The sequence below is a fragment of the Lissotriton vulgaris genome, chromosome 2_1, assembly GCF_964263255.1.
Source record: "Lissotriton vulgaris chromosome 2_1, aLisVul1.2, whole genome shotgun sequence".
Lineage (NCBI taxonomy): Eukaryota > Metazoa > Chordata > Amphibia > Caudata > Salamandridae > Lissotriton > Lissotriton vulgaris.
Window position 1 is genome coordinate 182,244,812 of NC_141687.1, and position 17,579 is coordinate 182,262,390.

The 17,579-nt window shown below is 46.7% G+C and overlaps 1 protein-coding gene across 1 annotated transcript in view; it reads left to right on the forward strand.

Moving 5' to 3' along the window:
* Positions 1–17,579, forward strand: part of BAZ1B (bromodomain adjacent to zinc finger domain 1B) — a 260,841-nt gene that overhangs the window by 132,444 nt on the left and 110,818 nt on the right. The window contains exon 14 of the mRNA XM_086954030.1: positions 4,751–4,898. Within this exon, the coding sequence (XP_086810156.1) occupies positions 4,751–4,898 (148 nt within the window). The remainder of the gene's footprint in view (positions 1–4,750; positions 4,899–17,579) is intronic.

Consider the following 17,579-nt stretch of genomic DNA (forward strand, 5'->3'; position numbering starts at 1 on the left):
CAGCCATGAAGGCGTCCAGCGATACAGCCCTGCTGGGACGTTATGACCGGGCGCTGTGGGACTCCCTGCAACAGTTCGTGGAACTGCTACCAAGAGACAAGAGGGAGGACTTCCAAGAGATTGTCAAGGAAGGGATGCTGGTGTCCAATCGGGTCATCAGCGCGGCTGCCTCCTTGTTGGCTGCCCATGGTTACTGCCATGGAATCAATCAGCGGCGACATGCGTGGCTCAGGCTCATGTCACTCAAGCCGGAGGCCCAGCAGCGGTTGGCCAACCTGCCCTTTTCCGCGGATACCTTGTTCGGAAAACACGCAGATGATGAGATGGCCCGCATGAAAGCAGAGGCGGAGACCCTTACGGCTGTGGGCTTGGAGAAGCCCAAAGAGAAGAAGTCCTACTGGCCTTTCCAAAGACGGTACGGTGGCAGTCTTCGGGACAGCAGCAGCAGCAACAACAGCAGCAGTTCCGGAGACCCTTCCAGAAACGACAGAAGGGTAGAGGGGGACAGCAGTCCTCTACGGCGAACAAAGGCCCGGCCGGGTCTCGACCCTGAGCGGTTACTTCCCCTTCATCCGTTACCCGCTCCGGTGGGGGGGAAGCGTTCAATTTTTTCTGGCAGAGTGGAGAAAAATTACTCAGGACAAGTGGGTGCTGAATATTGTTTGCAATGGATACAGTCTTCGGTTCATCAGCCCTCCTCCAGCGATCTTTCCGGTCAGCTCGCAGTATCAACTGCGCGAGCTCCAGGCGGAGGCCGATATCCTGTTATGGAAAAGGGCGATAGAAGACGTACCTCTGTCTCAAAGAGGAAGAGGTCTGTACTCCCGATTCTTCCTGGTTCGCTAGAAGGACAAGAACGAGTTCAGGCCCATTCTGGACTTGCGGCAGGCAAACAAGTGGATTCGTAAAGAAAAGTTTCGCATGCTGTCGTTACATCAGATTTATCCTCAGTTGCAACAGGGAGACTGGCTTTGTGCAATAGACCTACAGGATGCATACTTCCATGTGCCCATTACATGCAAACACAGGAAGTTTCTGCGATTTCAAGTCCGCACCAATCATTATCAGTACACCGTGCTGCCATTCGGGCTAAAATCTGCGCCCAGAACATTCTCGAAGTGTATGGCAGTGGTAGCGGCACACCTAAGGAAGAACAAGGTGTTTGTCTACCCGTACCTGGACGATTGGTTGATCAAGGCCTCCTCCTTCTCGGAAGCTCAAGCACACTTACAGAAGACATGCGTTCTCTTAAACAAGTTAGGGTTGCACATCAACATGTCTAAGTCTGTCCCGATCCCGGTCCAGTGCATTCAGTACTTGGGAGCCACCATCAATACGCTGTCAGCAAGCGTGTCTCCTTCGGAGGAGCGACGGCGATCGATCCTTCGGAAGGCTCAGGCTCTTATGACTGCTCCATCTACAACAGTGAGTACAGTGTCTTCTCTACTGGGGTTGATGGCCTCTTGTATCTTCCTCACTCCTCATGCACGGCTACACATGAGACCTCTGCAGGAGTGCTTGGAGGACCAATGGGATCAGAGGAAAGCATCTTGGGACGACAAGATACGACTGTCTCTGCATGCTCTTCAGTCTCTGAAGTGGTGGTGTTCAGCGGAGAATCTCCTCAGAGGGGTTCCCTTCCACACGGACATTCCTATTCAGACTATCGTGACGGATGCATCTCTCCACGGCTGGGGAGCGCATTCGGGGGACTTACAGATTCAAGGAACGTGGTCTCCGATGGAGTCACGTATCACATCAATTTCCTGGTACTCAGAGCTGTTCACTTGGCACTGAAGGCCTTTCATCCGTCCTTCCAGACCAACTCTCTGCTTGTACAGACGGACAATACGACCACGGTGTATTACCTCAACAAGCAGGGGGGCTCGAGATCGCGCACCCTGTCTCGGGAGGCGCAGACGATCTGGCACTGGCTTCTGGCCAGAGGATTGACGAGAACGACCTCTATGGCTTTCTCAGGAAATATACAATTAGAGGACATATGCAAGGCAGCATCATGGTCTACACCACACACCTTCACTAAACACTATTGTGTTGATGTGCAAGCCAAGCAGCTAGCTGCAGTAGGCCAGGCTGTCCTTAGAACATTATTTCAGACTACTGCAATGGATACAGGCGACCACCGCTAGGGGCGACACTGCTGCACAATCGATGCGAAGTGTACGATCTGCAGCTCATATGCCTCGAACGGAAAATGCTACTTACCAGTATGCATCTGTTCTTGGCATGTAGAGATGTAGATTCGTACACGCCCTCCTGCTTCCCCGGACCTGTATCCATTCCAGTTTTCATCTTACTTAGATGCACACGCATGGACTTCCTTTTTTTCTTACTGTATCTTTACTAACTCAGTCATTTCCCATCATGGCGAAAAACAATCTAAGGATGGAGCCGATGCCCATGCGCAGTATTGTCCAAGGGAGGAGTCACCTATATCGTGACTACATAGACTTCTCCAAGAAAACAACCTGCAATCATCCGAGCCCAACACCAGGTGGCAATCTAATGCAAAGTGTACAAATCTGCAGCTCTACATGCCAAGAACAGATGCATACTGGTAAGTAGCATTTTCCTTGTCGCTTCTGCTCCACCACATAAAGGCAACCCGATATGAAAATCGGGCATTGCAAGTTGATCGCCACCTGGTGTGCTCGGATGATTGCATGTTGTCTTGGAAGAAGTCTTTGTAGTCACGAGATAGGCGACTCCTCCCTTTGCCGATAGAGCGCATGGGCATCGGCTCCATCCTTTTTTGAACCGGAGCGAAAAAGTTTCATCCGAACCCAGTGGCGGAAAAAAACAATCTAAGGATGGACCCTATGTCCATGCACACTATCGTCCAAGGGAGGAGTCACCTATCTCTGACTACAAAGACTTCTTCCAAGACGACGACAACATGCAATCATCTGAGCCCAACACCAGGTGGCGATCTAATGCAAAGTGTACAAATCTGCAGCTCTACATGCCAAGAACAGATGCATACTGGTAAGTAGCATTTTCCTTCCTCCTGGAGCGCACTCCACTTGCAAACTAGGGGCTTCTACGGCATTTTAGGAAACATACCCATAGAGGATATCCGCAAAGCTGCAACATGGTCTACACATTCACAAAACACTAATGTGTAGATGTGTTGGCAAGACAACAAGCTAGTGTGGGCCAAGCAGTTTTATGTACACTATTTCGAACCACTCGAACAGGTTATCCACTGCTTTGGGAGATGACTCCTTTTTAGTCTATGCACAGCATGTGATCTACAGCTTACATGCCTCGAACAGATATTGCTACTTACCCAGTATGCATCTTTTCTTGACATGTAGAGCTGTAGTTGCATGCGCCCACCCCCCTCCCCAGGTACCTATATTTGTTGCAGATACATCTTACTTGGATTCATATATACATTGACATCTCTTACTACTCTTACTAACTCGATTATAACACTCTGCGGCAAACAATCTAAAAATGGAGTAGATTGCCCATGAGCACTATCACCAAAAGGAGGAGTCCCCTACCTTGAAACTGGAAAAGACTTCTTCGAACAAAAACAAAGTGCAAACATCCGGACCCAACACTCAATGACGGGCTATGCACAGCATGTGACTCGACCGCTCTATATGCAAAGAACAGATGCATACTGGGTAAGTAGCATTTTCCTTTCCTGCTACTTGTATAAAACCTCTTACTGGTTCAGTTTGTGATCGGGTTGCTCAAGCAATTTTGGAGACATGTGCCTTCTTTTCACTTAATCATTGTCCCTTTTAGTACATCTAAATTCGATTGTACAGTGTTGAAACTATACATCTTTTATGTATTTTTCTTTGGTGTTTGTACTAATTACTATTTTTTTTGTCTGAACTTCAAAACCAGATTAAATATGGACTAGTTTTATGTAATTAAATATTGGATACAGATAAACTGATCAAGTATCTCCAAGTTGTAGACTTGTAGGGGGAGTTGGGTGGGTAAAGATTCTGAAACTCATTTTTTTTCATTAAAACTGTAAAAAACAATTTTGTTTGTTCCCATCTAGAGTGTTAACTCTCAGTTTAAAAATTGGCGCAGATCTGTCCATGTGGACAAAAGTTAGATACAAATGAATAAATAGTATACACATTTTTCCAGCTATACATTGTTGGGTAATCCTTTGTTTAGAAATTGACCATATTACTTGTTAGATTTAATGATTGATTATTGGAAATTCAGCATTTGCGAAGTAAATATCAGCTGGTTATCTGATAATAGAAGGCAAAGTATGCTCTAGTTATCTTTGCCTTTAGGACAGGTCTAAGCCTACCCATTTAGGGGCAAGTATGAATCTAGTTCTCCATGTACAGACTACCTGCTAGAAGTAAATCTTAGGCATGCAGATAAATAGTGTATCTGGAACTTCATTGAGAACTAGCTAGCACCCATCAACAAAATCATGAATGGTTTAGAGCATGAGTAAACAGAACTATGTTCCTTGTGACTTGAATCTTTACAGTTTGCTGTATATGTATGCACGATTAATACCGGATTGGGTGGTTGCTTTGAGGGCTCTGTGCAGGCAGATCTCACAACCATTATGATTAAAAACGGATAAACTGTGTCTGTACATGTAGGACAACAATGCTGTAAAAATTAGTGCTTTACCCCAGGACCGTATGCAACAATGATAATCTTCTGTGCAAGTTAAACTTGCCCTTATGATATAGACCGAAAAATCATGTTGTGGCACCTTTTTCCTTTGTAGGTAGCTTCTGCAGTGGAGAAGTGGAAGATTGCAATTCGCGATGCACAGACCTTCTCTCGTATGCACGTGCTGTTGGGAATGTTAGATGCTTGCATTAAGTGGGACATGTCATCTGAGAATGCCCGCTGCAAAGTGTGTCGCAAGAAAGGTACTTTTAATTTCTTGGGTTAATATGAATCTAGTCTGTGGCTAAAGCTTGTTCTTCAACATGGAATTCTTATTGTGTAGCTTATTCATTTTTTTTTTTTTTGAAAATTGTTTTTATTGAAAATAATAGACAATTACAACAAACAAGACCATTATGCAATGGACATCTGCAATACAGTTTTGACAAATCAGCGTTCCAGCAGTACAGTATCATATAGGAGTATCGTAGTTTTGTTCAAGGTGGCTCAGTATCCCCATATACAAAATCGGGCTCTGGTGGCGTGCAAATATCCCCTCGGTATACATTCCAGGCATCCCGTATCTTTCCCCATTTGCGGGGTCTCTCTCTGGCCACATACACAGCTCTCTCTCGAAACATACACCAATCAAGGTCATCCATCCATTTCCGAACCCGGGGTGCTCGACCGGCTCCCCAAAGTTGTGCAATGTTTCGCTTGGCAATCATACAGGCAAGTGTTACCCAGAGCCTGCCATGAGTAGAAAGGTCAGAAGGCTCCCATACATTCAGCAAACAGCGGCGTGCCTCCAATGCAACCTGTACACCCCACACCTCATTCATTTTCTCTTGAATCTTGGTCCAGTATTTCTGGATATCAGGGCACTCCCACAGAATGTGCATGAAGGTACCTGACATACCACAACCCCGTCGCCAGTTTGCGCTTGAGGCGAGCCCCATCCGGCACAACCCCGGGCCCGTGGTGTAGGACCGGTGGAGGATTTTAAGTTGCACAAGCCGAAGTCTCATGGAGATCGCCACTTCTCGAGGGGATGACACAGCCTCCACCCAATTCTCATCATCCAAGATCAAACCATCTGCCACCCATTGCTCACGGACTCTCACCAGGGGATCTTCTGTGTGGTTGATCCAACTTTTTATAGACCAGAGAGATCGCTCTGGTGGGGAGATACCCATCCAGGAGTCGATCCTCCAATGGGGAGGCCTCCGGCGGCATCACATCACGAGGAACAGCAGCCGCCAGGGCATGTTTGATTTGCAGATATCTGAATTGCTCACTCTCATTCAAATGGTGTTTGGCCTGCAGTTCCTCAAAGGTCAATATACCCTTCTTGCCCCATATGTCTAATCTGGGAGAGAACAATTAGGTCCCAATGATCGAATCCCTTCGACTTCCACAGGCTGCCCAGGGCTTCGGAGTTCCATAGTGGGGTGGCCATAGTTATCTTACCCTCCCATTGGAGGGCACGGTTGGCGTCTTGCCATGCCCGTGTCGGAGCAGACACGGGTCTCATCAGTGGGAACCTACCTCGCTTGGCGTACAATACCCGGGTATACTCGCAACTGAGCTCGATCCATTGCGAACCCAGTGTCAGCCAGGGAGCCATAGATCGCGTGATTAATGGGGGCCATTGGGATTCCCAGTAGTATTTCCTAATGCTGGGTAAACCAATCCCACCGTCATACCAGGGTAACATCAGTTTAAATAACGCGATCCGCGGCCTCTCCGCTCAGAGAAGCGGACGCTGTAGCGAATCTATCTCATTGAAGTAAGAGGGAAGGCACAGGATCAAAGAAGTTCTGTAAAGCGTATAAGAACCGCCATCATTTTGAACAGAACCGCACGACCCAGAAGGGAGAGTGGCAGTTCCTTCCATTTTGCGATATCCCGGCGGAGTCTTGCCAATGCAGGAGCCAGATTAGCATCGAAACACTGTTAAGGTCCCGGGAGATGTAAATACCCAGATAGCGAAAACCCACCTGCTCCACCCTTATGGGCAGGTTTCTGGCACTCTGGGGGGGGATCGCCGCTCAACACAAATAAGACAGATTTCTTCCAATTAATGGAAAACCCTGAATATTTACCGTATATCGCCAAGATATCCATGAAGACAATGAGGGACTGTCGTGGGGAGGTTAGATTCATCAGGATATCATCCGCGTATAGCGAGATTTTGTCCTCCCACTCCGAAGTCCAGCGCAACCCTTTGATCAATCTATCCCATCGTACCCAGGCCGCAAGCGGCTCGAGCGCCAGAGCAAATAAGTGGCGAGAGGGAGCATCCTTGTCTGGTGCCCCGTCCAAGCTGAAAATCACAGGATTTGTGATTGTTTACCACTACCCGGGCCAGTGGCGCAGAATACAGGAGACGGATCCATCGTATGAATTCCGGGCCAAACCCAAATTTCTCCAGCACTGCAAATAAATATGGCCATTCCACTCTGTCGAACGCCATAGTAGCGTCCAACGAGAAAAGCGCCGCTGGCTCATGGATGTGAACCGAACCTGCCACCACCCCATGGAGTCTACGAAGATTAAGGGCGGTATTGTGGCGTGGCATAAAACCGGACTGATCCTGGTGTACCAATTCAGTTCTAACTTTCACTAACCGGTTCGCGAGTAGTTTGGCCAGAATTTTAGGCTCTGCATTTAAGAGAGAGATTGGGCAATAAGAAGAACAGTCCATACGAGGCTTACCATCCTTATATATGACAACAATGTTGGCAATACGCTGGTCCTAGGTAAGCTTGCCATTATCCCTGCTCTCAAGATACATGGCTTTCATAAAAGGAGCTATACGGTCAGCATGAAGTTTATAGAGTTAAACCGGAATACCATTCGAGCCCGAGGCTTTCCCGGAGCGTACCCCGCGGATGACCATCGCGGCCTTGTCATTTGTTATATCTGAATCCATAAACTCCCGATCCTCGGCAGAAAGAGCGGCCATTCGGAAATCCTGGATGACCTCCTCATTCTCTTCCACTGTGTACAACCCCGCTGAGGTATAAACCTCCTCGTAGTATCTAGCAAACTCGTCCGCTATATGCTGCGGATCCGCCGTGGCACCCGAGCCCGCTATATGCAGCTCCGGGACCAGACGAGACCTCCAGTCTCCCTTCTCCGACCACGCTATCTGTTTCCCCGCCTTTTCACCGTGTTCATAGACTCTACTTTGTGTGTTAGCGTGTTGTTCCCTCGCCCCCTCTTGCGATAGGTGTTTAAACTCGTCCCGGAGGAGGCTGAGGCGATGTTCACCGTCTGGGTCCCCAGTGGCGGAGACCTCCTTTTCCGTCGCCAATAACTCCGCCTCGACCCTGTCAATTTCCGCCCTGCTCTTTCTCTTCTGCCCAGAGATTAGGGGGAGGGCCTACCCCCAACTGTGTTATAGGCCTCCCACAGAGAGCAGTCTGATTCGACTGTCCCTGTATTCTCGTTAAAGTAGTTATCGGTGACACGTATCCGCTCCTTTTTGGTGGCGGGATATCTCAACCGCCAAGCACTAATTGGTGCAACCCTAGCGACATTGTCCGGTCCGATTTTCAACTGCAACCATATTGGAGAGTGATCAGACACTCCCCTGGCCAGATGGCGCACTTCCTGGACAAACGCCGCCTGAGACGCAGGCTATAGCAGATAGTCAATTCTAGAGAAAGAGTGGTGTGCCGCAGATGTGTGTATGTATTCCAAATCTACGGGATGTTGAAGCCTCCACCCATCCACCATACCCGTACCAGCAACAAACTCTGACAACCACCTACTAGAGGGAGATGATAACACACGGGAGGGGTATCTATCTAATTGGCCATCCATGACTGCTTTAAAGTCACCCCCAATCACCATGATGCCAATGGGTAGCGACATGAACATCCTACTCGGGTCACGGAAGGTGTCTGTCTGCAATGTGGGTGGTACATAAACTGAAAGGAACGTAATTGTTCTGCCCTCCCACAGCCCCGATACCCCGATGTATCGGCCACGGTTATCGGACCAGGTATAAGAAACACGAGAAGTGCCAGAAGTCTGAGTCCTGGGACCTATGAAGTGTCCCCTCTGCAAGACAAAACCAACAGGTTAATGTGCAAGGAAAAACATTCCTATAGCGTGAATGTAAAAACATACAGGAGAAGAAGCTTTAGAAAGAAGACTGAAAAGTGCTTGAAAAAATACCCATCAGCCCACTCAATAGCGGAACTTCGTCATCTGGGATTATATGGTTGAAAAAGTGGTATCCAGTATGCCCTTCCTCAGGACGGACCTGGGGCTAGCAGAACTTGGACCACATGATTGACCCTCAACCATAGAAGATGAACGAGTAAAGGCTGTAAGGGAGAAGTTGCAGTGCTCAAATTGTGCAAAAAGTAAAAGAAAGGAAGCAAATTTTATTCCAAGTGTTCTAAAAATACCTATCTTGATGTCATAAGAACAACTTTATTGGGTCTGACCATCAAGGTGGTATGGTGAAAAGCAGAGTGACAATAGCATGCAAGGAATTGCTATTCACCATGAGTGCAAGTTGGTCGACATGTTTCAGCCTGGATAGGCTTTCTTCAGGACCTATGATTCACTACTGCAACACTTACTTTCTATACCGTGAAACCTACAGAACAAAATCCAATTTCAAAGTGAAAAAATTGGTATATCTTCTCCTGTGTGAAAAGAAACAAAAGACCTAAACCACAATAAGAGTTCATGTTCCAAGGACCATGATGTGTCCTTCTCAACATATTAGTCACCTAAAGTTCAACTCACCCAATTTGTAGGGAGGAAACGCCTCACCTCACCTGGCGTCCGCTCAGGATGGAGGAGGCCACGCACTAAAAAAACAGAACATCTATTTAAATTCATCTTTAAAATCATGGCCTTACTTAAAAGGTCCACAAAGTTTTTTTCACAGTGACAACATAAGGCAGGTCAGGACGTCAAGGGCAAGATGAGACTGTTGTTATCTGGGTGAGGTGCACCCATCTTGAGGCAGTCTGTGACTTCAAAGGGTAGGGTTAATGTTCTCACCCACCCTAGAAGCGCCATGACTAGCCCCACAGGACAGCACCTCCCAAGAGTACTGAAGAGATTTATTAAAGAATTGTCATCAAATGAGTTCTTAATCCTATAGTTAAGTTCTATCAATAAGGAATGCTGCATTGCAGGATACTATCTATCATGAGCTCTCAAATAAAAAAGAGAGAACTGTCTCGATGTTGTTTTGAGAAAAGAAAGCTCCCATTCTCCTGCGCAGCTACCCTTCTTTTTGGCATCACACCAGCAGCGCTCTCACCTCTCCGTCGTTGCCTCGGTCTTTGTGCTGAGCCGAGGGGGAGGTGGAGACGCTGTGTGTGAAGCCGCGGGATATACGATTAAAGCGGACCATGGAGGAAACCGTTTTCAATATTGCGCTGATTGGGTAATTATCAGCCAATTGTGTTACTCGGTTTGGAGAAGTAACCAATAGAACCGCAGCTAACTTGCAGATCTTAAAACAAGTACTAAGCCCCCGTAAGCTAAAAGCTGTGTAATAGGTCCGATCCCTGAAACCGGAAATATAGCTATGTTTCTATCTGGCGTGACCTCAGGGATGTCTGATGTGTATGACTAGCAAGTCACATCATTTCTAAGCAGGCCAAGGGGCAACCATAATTTATCTTCAAAACGGGGTGTCCGACTCAGTGTGTATGGAGCCGCGAGATGTGCGGCTCATGCAGTCGTGAGACCCGTGTATCGTGATGCGCTGATTGGATACTTCTCAGCCATTCAAATTCCTCGGTTACCACATCTATCCAATGTAACCACTGTTGGTATCCAGATCAATAAACAAGAAATTGTAAGCCCCAATGAAGTCTTGTACTATGTGATTGGTCCAATTCGCTGACCCGGAAATGTAACTTTGTTTACATATATAAGACCTACACGTTCCTCTGAGTGTGTCTATTGTGTACGATTTCCAAACCATATGATTATTGGTGTTAGACAGACTGGTTCGAGGACAAACATATTGTATTTAACTCAGAGTTGACAGAATATATTCATGGCTTACTTGTCCGCCCGCGCTAAGGTTGAATCGACCGGATACGTAAATCTATCTATCACAACAGTGTGTGGTCGTCGGGATAGCTCAACGGCAGACGCATTGCAGGAGGCCTTGTTCTGCAGATCAAGTTATGATCTAAATATGGTGTATACGAAGGTATGTTAAATGACTATGTCCGATAATCCAGCCTTCACCCTCTGACTAATGCATGGATGTTAATCTGAGTGTGGGTCAATACATTGAGGCATAACAGTCTGCCTTGGATATAATATTCGTCTCATTTAAAGGTTTTACACCATGGACAAACTGGATTGCATATTAGCGTCTGTCCAGACGGATTTTACTCCAAGTTGTCACTCGTAATTATGACCTACAACATCTTCCCATGTGAGATGCATTAAAGTGTGGACACCGTCTTGCCACATCTCTGAAAGAGTGCCGATAGAAAATCAGTACCGTTAGAAAAACCTGTCTTAAGACCTACATATGGTCTGGAAAGAGAGTTTTTAAATGTGATGGTGTGGAGAGAGTCTTTCCATATGAGATGCATTATGGTGTGGAAAACAACTTCACACATCTCAGAGTGCAGGTAGAGATACCGGTCTTAAAGGCCTACATCTGATGTGAAGAGAGGGCTCAGTCACTCTAACCTCAATCAACTGATGCCAAAGAAGGTAACAATGGGAAACCAGTTCATAATTGCAACCATGGGATCTCATCATTCAATCCTTCTGTGTCACTTCTGAGTTTGAACACCCATTTTTGTTCTTTTCTTAAAAGAAACTGAGAAATGTCTGTAATGTGGTTGGGTATATAAGGTTGTTCTAAGATTACCCACTCAAGATCTTCTGTGCTGTGACCTTTCATTCCTATCCTCCCTCCTAGCCACCTCTTGCCCAGGTCCATTGTACCGGGACCCATGAAGTATGTGGATTTATTCCATTTGCTTATACAGGGCAAACCAAGCCCTCTGCCACCTCTTCCTTCTCTCTGGCATCTGGGGAAGAAAGCAAGTGGATCATTTCTGCCACCACGCAATCTCTTGCGCATTATCATCCTACTTGGCCACTATCAGGCGCCTTTCCTCCACTGGGGCCTACTCAATCCTATCACATATCCAGACTTCATTGGTGGGTGCTATAGATGTGACCCAGGTGATAGCTAGTAGTCTTTTTCCCAGCAGCACTGTCAGCTGTGCAAATTTATAGGGCATCTTTCCCTTTTAAGGCAGATAGTGCATTTGACAAAAACAAAACCCCAGAAACTGGTCAGAAAATAATACAAGAAATGATGCCCACATTCATACGTTGTACAGGAGTGAAAACTGTTGTGCTTCCATGCATTGCAGGAAGTTTTCCTGTCACTGAACAAGGATTCGGAGCACTGCTGCAGTAGTGAAGGCTGAGTAAAAAATGTTTTGTAGTTGGGCTTATTTTGTCCTCGTGGAGGCATCTTTCCTAGATTTCCATATTGGATTGTAAGTTGGATCTTATTTCTAGGTTTGTTTTCCTACTCACAACACCTGCCGTCTGTGCCAGGCGTTCTTCCTAGGGTGTGAAGACTTCTAAATGATGGCCTTAAAGAGTGTGATAAGCATTATGAACTTGCATACCATTTAGGAAAGTGAAATCTGCTAAATGTCTATCAGGTAGCTTATGCATGGGAGAGGTGAGCAGTGCAACCTCAACCAAGTCCTGTAGTATTCTGGCTTCTTGCCATCTAGGACATCTTTAGACTCTGGTCATATGGAGCATCAAACCAATCATCTTGGAAGGGAATCCACCCACAGTTGTCTCCTTCTGAACTGTAAGAGCCTTGCTTAGGGGCTTTCATCCATTCTGTCTGTGAAGGAGGACTTCTCTACATCACCATACTTAATCACCTCCACGACACTCTGAAAGGAGTTCAGATACCTGATGTTCAACTACTGTTTACTCTTCATTAGTCCGGCTACCCTTGGGACAAAGAAGAGGCTCATCTCGATGAAACAGAACAGGTTAGGGTCTGAAGAGTTCTCTGAAAAGAACCAGGCAAGAGGCCCAGAAGCAAATGTTCATGAGAAGACAGCACAAAAGACTGCTAGACTCCCAGGAAAAAAAAACCCCAGGAAGCAGGTGGCATCAGAGAATAAATACGCTGTTGATTGGTAGTGAGGACAAACTGGTAGATTAACTTTGTCGGAGACCACTCTGGATCGAGTCAGCCTGCCGTCTGTGCCGAAACCCAAACCCCGGCACCCAAAAAGAAACCGCCCTCCTCCTCCGTGCCGACCACTGCCTCCACATCGACTAACTCTGCAACGAAACCTACAACTCCTAAAAAGTCACTGGAACAGAGTAAAAAGCCAATTCCGAAGAGTACAGATGCTCAACCTTCGGAGCCCAAAAAACCCACGGAACCGAAAAAACCGTTTCCGCAGGCTCCTCCAGAGACTAAAAAAATCTCACGCTTCCAAGCCAAAAGAGCATAAATCCACTCCAGATTCGGTGCCACGCAAGCCTTCAGAACCGAAAAAATCAGCTCCAAAAGACCAGCCTCAACCAGAAGAGCTTTTTAAACCAGATCCAACCCAAAAAAGTCTGCTAAAAGACCCAAAAACATTTCAGCTCTCTCTCCTATCTAAAGAGACCATTGGACATGCCTCTACCTGCTCCATCTCCACCAAAGAGACATTGCAACATCACCTCTCCCCTCCACCATCTCCTCTCCCCTCCACCATCTCCTCTCCCCTCCACCAGTGTACGATGATGATGATTCCTCATGCGGGGGAAGGGGTGCAGACGAACCACTAGGGAACCCTAGTCCACCTTACATCCCAGACCCATGGGACGATTATAATACACCAGGTGTTTCTTATGTACCACAAGATAACCTCTATCCCTCTAGACCTTCCCCTCCAGAGGACAGCATATGTTTCACCCAGCTTGTTCATAGAGCTGCACAATACCACAGGGTAAATTTACATACAGAGCCTGGGGAGGAGGATTTCTTAATGGACACATTTGAAACATCACAAAGGTCCGCTTCTGTTCGCCATAAGTTAAAAGGGGTAATCAAACATGCACCTGAGGTGTTCAAAGATCCTGTTAAGGCTAGGGTTATTAATCTCAGGATCGAGAAAAAATACAAATCTGCCCCAGCAGACCCTGTTTACATCAAGGGACAAATATCATTGGATTCTTTAGTGGTCTCAACGCCAGAAACCGGGCCAAATCACAAATGTCAGAGGATGCTCCGCCTCCCGACAAGAAATCAACTCTTGGAAGCTTCCGGTAAACGTACAGAACCACAAGCAGCCAACATATGGCGAATCCCCAACACACAAGCTTTGTTGGCTTGGTACGATAGGGCACACTATGACGAGCTAGAGACCCTATTGCAGCATCTTCCTGACAAATACAAGACTAAGCCCAACAACCTCATACAGGAAGGCAAACTCATAACAAACACCTCAATTCGATGCGCTCTTGACGTGGCAGACACCGCCTCCCGAGCCATTCACACAAGTGTCCTTCTACCTAGACCTGCATGGCTACGCATTTCTGGTTTCAACCCAGAAGTACAAACTACAATACTTAACCCGCCATTTGATCAGGAACACCTATTTGGCCCTGCTGTGGATTAATCTCTAGAAAAGATGAAAAAACACTGACACGGCTAAATCAATGGGAGCATTGCAATCGCAAGCTCCCAGGTGTTTATAGTCAATCCTCTTACAAGGGCACCTCCAGAGGCTATTCCTCTGACAACCCCTCCACGTCCAAAAAAAATCCCACCCGGACCTCATTCACCAGAGGTTATCAAAGAGGGGGCTGCAGAGGCAATAATAGAGGCATAACCAACAATACTTGCTCTGCTTCCACCCCTACCCAATGACTTCCCTACACACCCTCTGGACTACGGTCAGGGGAAGATTGCTACAATTCCTACCTGTCTGGAACATCACTACAGACAAGTGGTGACACAAATTGTTCAATCAGGTTATTGTCTAGAACTCGCCCAATGTCACCAGAACATTTATTGCTGCTAAAGCAAAAGGTAATTTCCCTCCTACAAAAACATGCAATAGAACCAGTTCCCCTGCATCAACAATACCGGGCTTTACTCCCTGTACTTCCTATTTCCACAGAAGGACGGTTCTCTGGGACCAATTTTGGACCTCAGAACCCTAAACCTATACATACAATCAGACCATTTTTACATGGTCACACTTCAACAGGTCCTTCCTCTTCTCACGCAAGTCTATTTCCTTGCCACTCTAGATCTCAAGGACTCCTACTTCCATATTCCCATTCACACTTCTCACAGGAAATATCTCCGGTTTGTAGTGGACGGTCAGCATTACCAATTCAAGGTACTCCCATTCGGAGTCACCACAGCACCCAGAGTCTTCAGCAAATGTCTTGCGGTGGTTGCAGCTCCCCTCATAAGACATCAAATTCACTTCTTCCCATACCTAGACGACTGGCTCATTAAAGCCAAGTCATACAGCCAGTGTGTAAATCACACTTGCGGAGCAATCCAACTACTCCAAAACTTAGGGTTTACCATAAACCACGCAAAGTTCCACCTACAACCGTCCCACATATAACAATACCTCAGTGCTACAATAAACACCCCAAAAGCACTGGATAGCAAGCATACAAAGCCTCATAATAAAATTTAAGCCGCAACACTCTTCCAGCTTGAGTGTTCATGCAGTTGATAGGGGTGATGGCCTTTTGCATCTTTATAGTACCTCATGCAAGACTCCAGATGCTTCCCCTGCAGGAGTGCTTAGCACGTTAGTGGAACCAAGCCCAAGATCAGAATATCAGCTTACAGATCTGGTGTTGGTGGACTGCCGCACACATTGTTCTCTGCAATGGTGGAACACCCTAAACCTTTCCAAAGGGCGACCGTTCACCTAGCAGGTTTCATGCATTGTGCTAACAGCGGACGCATCACTCTCCAGCTGGGGAGCTCATCTATTTTACATTACACCATGCAGGGCAGGTGGACGCCTCAACACAAGGTTACTCCACATCAATCACCTGGAGTTACTAGCCATATTTCTGGCATTAAAGTCATTCCAGAAACAAATATCAGGCAAAGCTGTCCTAGTCCGCACAAACAACATGACAAAAATGTACTACATACCGAAACAAGGCGGGACACTCCCTAAAGCTCTCAACTAGCACAAAGCATATGGAGATGGGCTATTCCCCACAGTATATTTCTCCTAGCCCTACACGTGCCAGGAGTCCAGTACAACATAGCGGATCTGTTAATTCGTCAAACAGATTCATGAGTGGGAACTTCATCCGCAAGTTCTTCAACAGTTTTTCCACATGTGGGGACAACCAGAGAGAGATCTCTTCGCCACACACAAACACCAAATGCCCAAGCTTCGCCGCCAGATATCCACATCCACAGTCCAAAGGCAATGCGATATGGATGAATTGGTCAGGTAGATTTGCTTACGCTTTTCCGTTCCTCGACCCGCTTCCACAGACTAACGGCAGACTCATCGCTCACCGACTGAGGAGCTCCTCTTCAAACCCAAACCATCCAGGGCATATGGACCCACCCCCAGCAAAAACAATACCACATAAAGTACCTGGAATTGTTAGCAATATTCCTAGGGTTAAAATCCTTTCAACTCCACCTCCTAGGCAAAGCTGTCCTGGTGTGCACAGACAACATGACAGCAATGTACTGCATACAGAAACTGTGAGAGACACAGCTTTCACACCTAGCTCCGGGCATATGGAGATGGGAAATTCAGCAAAACTATATCTCCTTGCAGAACACCTCCCAGGTGTACACAATCAGATAGCAGGTCTGCTCAGTCGTCAAACACCGCAGATCCATGAATGGGAACTTCATCCTCCAGTTGTTCTTCCATTCTTTCGCACGTGGGGCCACCCAGAAATAGATCTGTGCGCCACACACCAAAAAGCCCAACCTTCGCGTCCAGGTATCCGCACCCATTGTCCAAAGGCAATGCGCTATGGATGAACTGGTCAGGCAAATTTTGCTTATGCTTTTCCACCTCTCCCACTTATTCTGTTAGTGGTTCGGAAACTCCAACAACATTCCCTCACAATGATCCTAGTTGCTCCAACATGGGCCCATCAACCATGGTTCACAACCCTATTGGAACTATCAGTTGTGCCTCTAAGTCTCTCACCCAAGCTTCTCACTCTGAACCATGGAGAGAAGACATCCAGATCCCAATCAACTAAACCTTGCGATCTGACACCTGAGGTCTTATAGTTTGGCTACTTAAATCTTCCGCCAGACTGTATGAATATCATTAAAGAAGCTAGACTCCCTACCACCAGAGCCTGCTATGCAGCAAAATGGAAACGATTTGCCATTTATTGCACAAACAAGATCAATCCACTAGATGCTTCTATTCAAAACATTATCTGCTACCTCTTGCATCTACAAACATGTTAACGTAGCATATACATCTATTAGGCTGCATCTAGCTGCCATTGCAGCCTATTTCCAAAAAGACATTTGTCTTTGTTTCGAGTGCCCACTACCAAAGCTTTTATGGAAGGACTTAAAAGAATAATCCCACTCAGAGTCCCGTCCTCTCCAGTGTGGAACCTAAATGTGGTCCTTACCAGACTCATGGGGCCCCCCTTTTGAACCTCTCCACAATGAGAACTACATTTCCTCACATGGAAGGTAGCCTTTTTGGTTGCTATCACGTCTCTCAGGAGAGTTGGTGAACTCCAGGCATTAATCATACAAGAACCATTTTTAGGTCTCGCCTGCTAATGCGCTTGCGCATTGCTGGCGAGATATAGGAGCTTAACCAGAGCTTAACGAAACAGGCGATTTCATGCAGTGCCCGCGAAAAGCGCGTGCACGCATCAAAGCCACCAACCTCCTTCCCACAGGC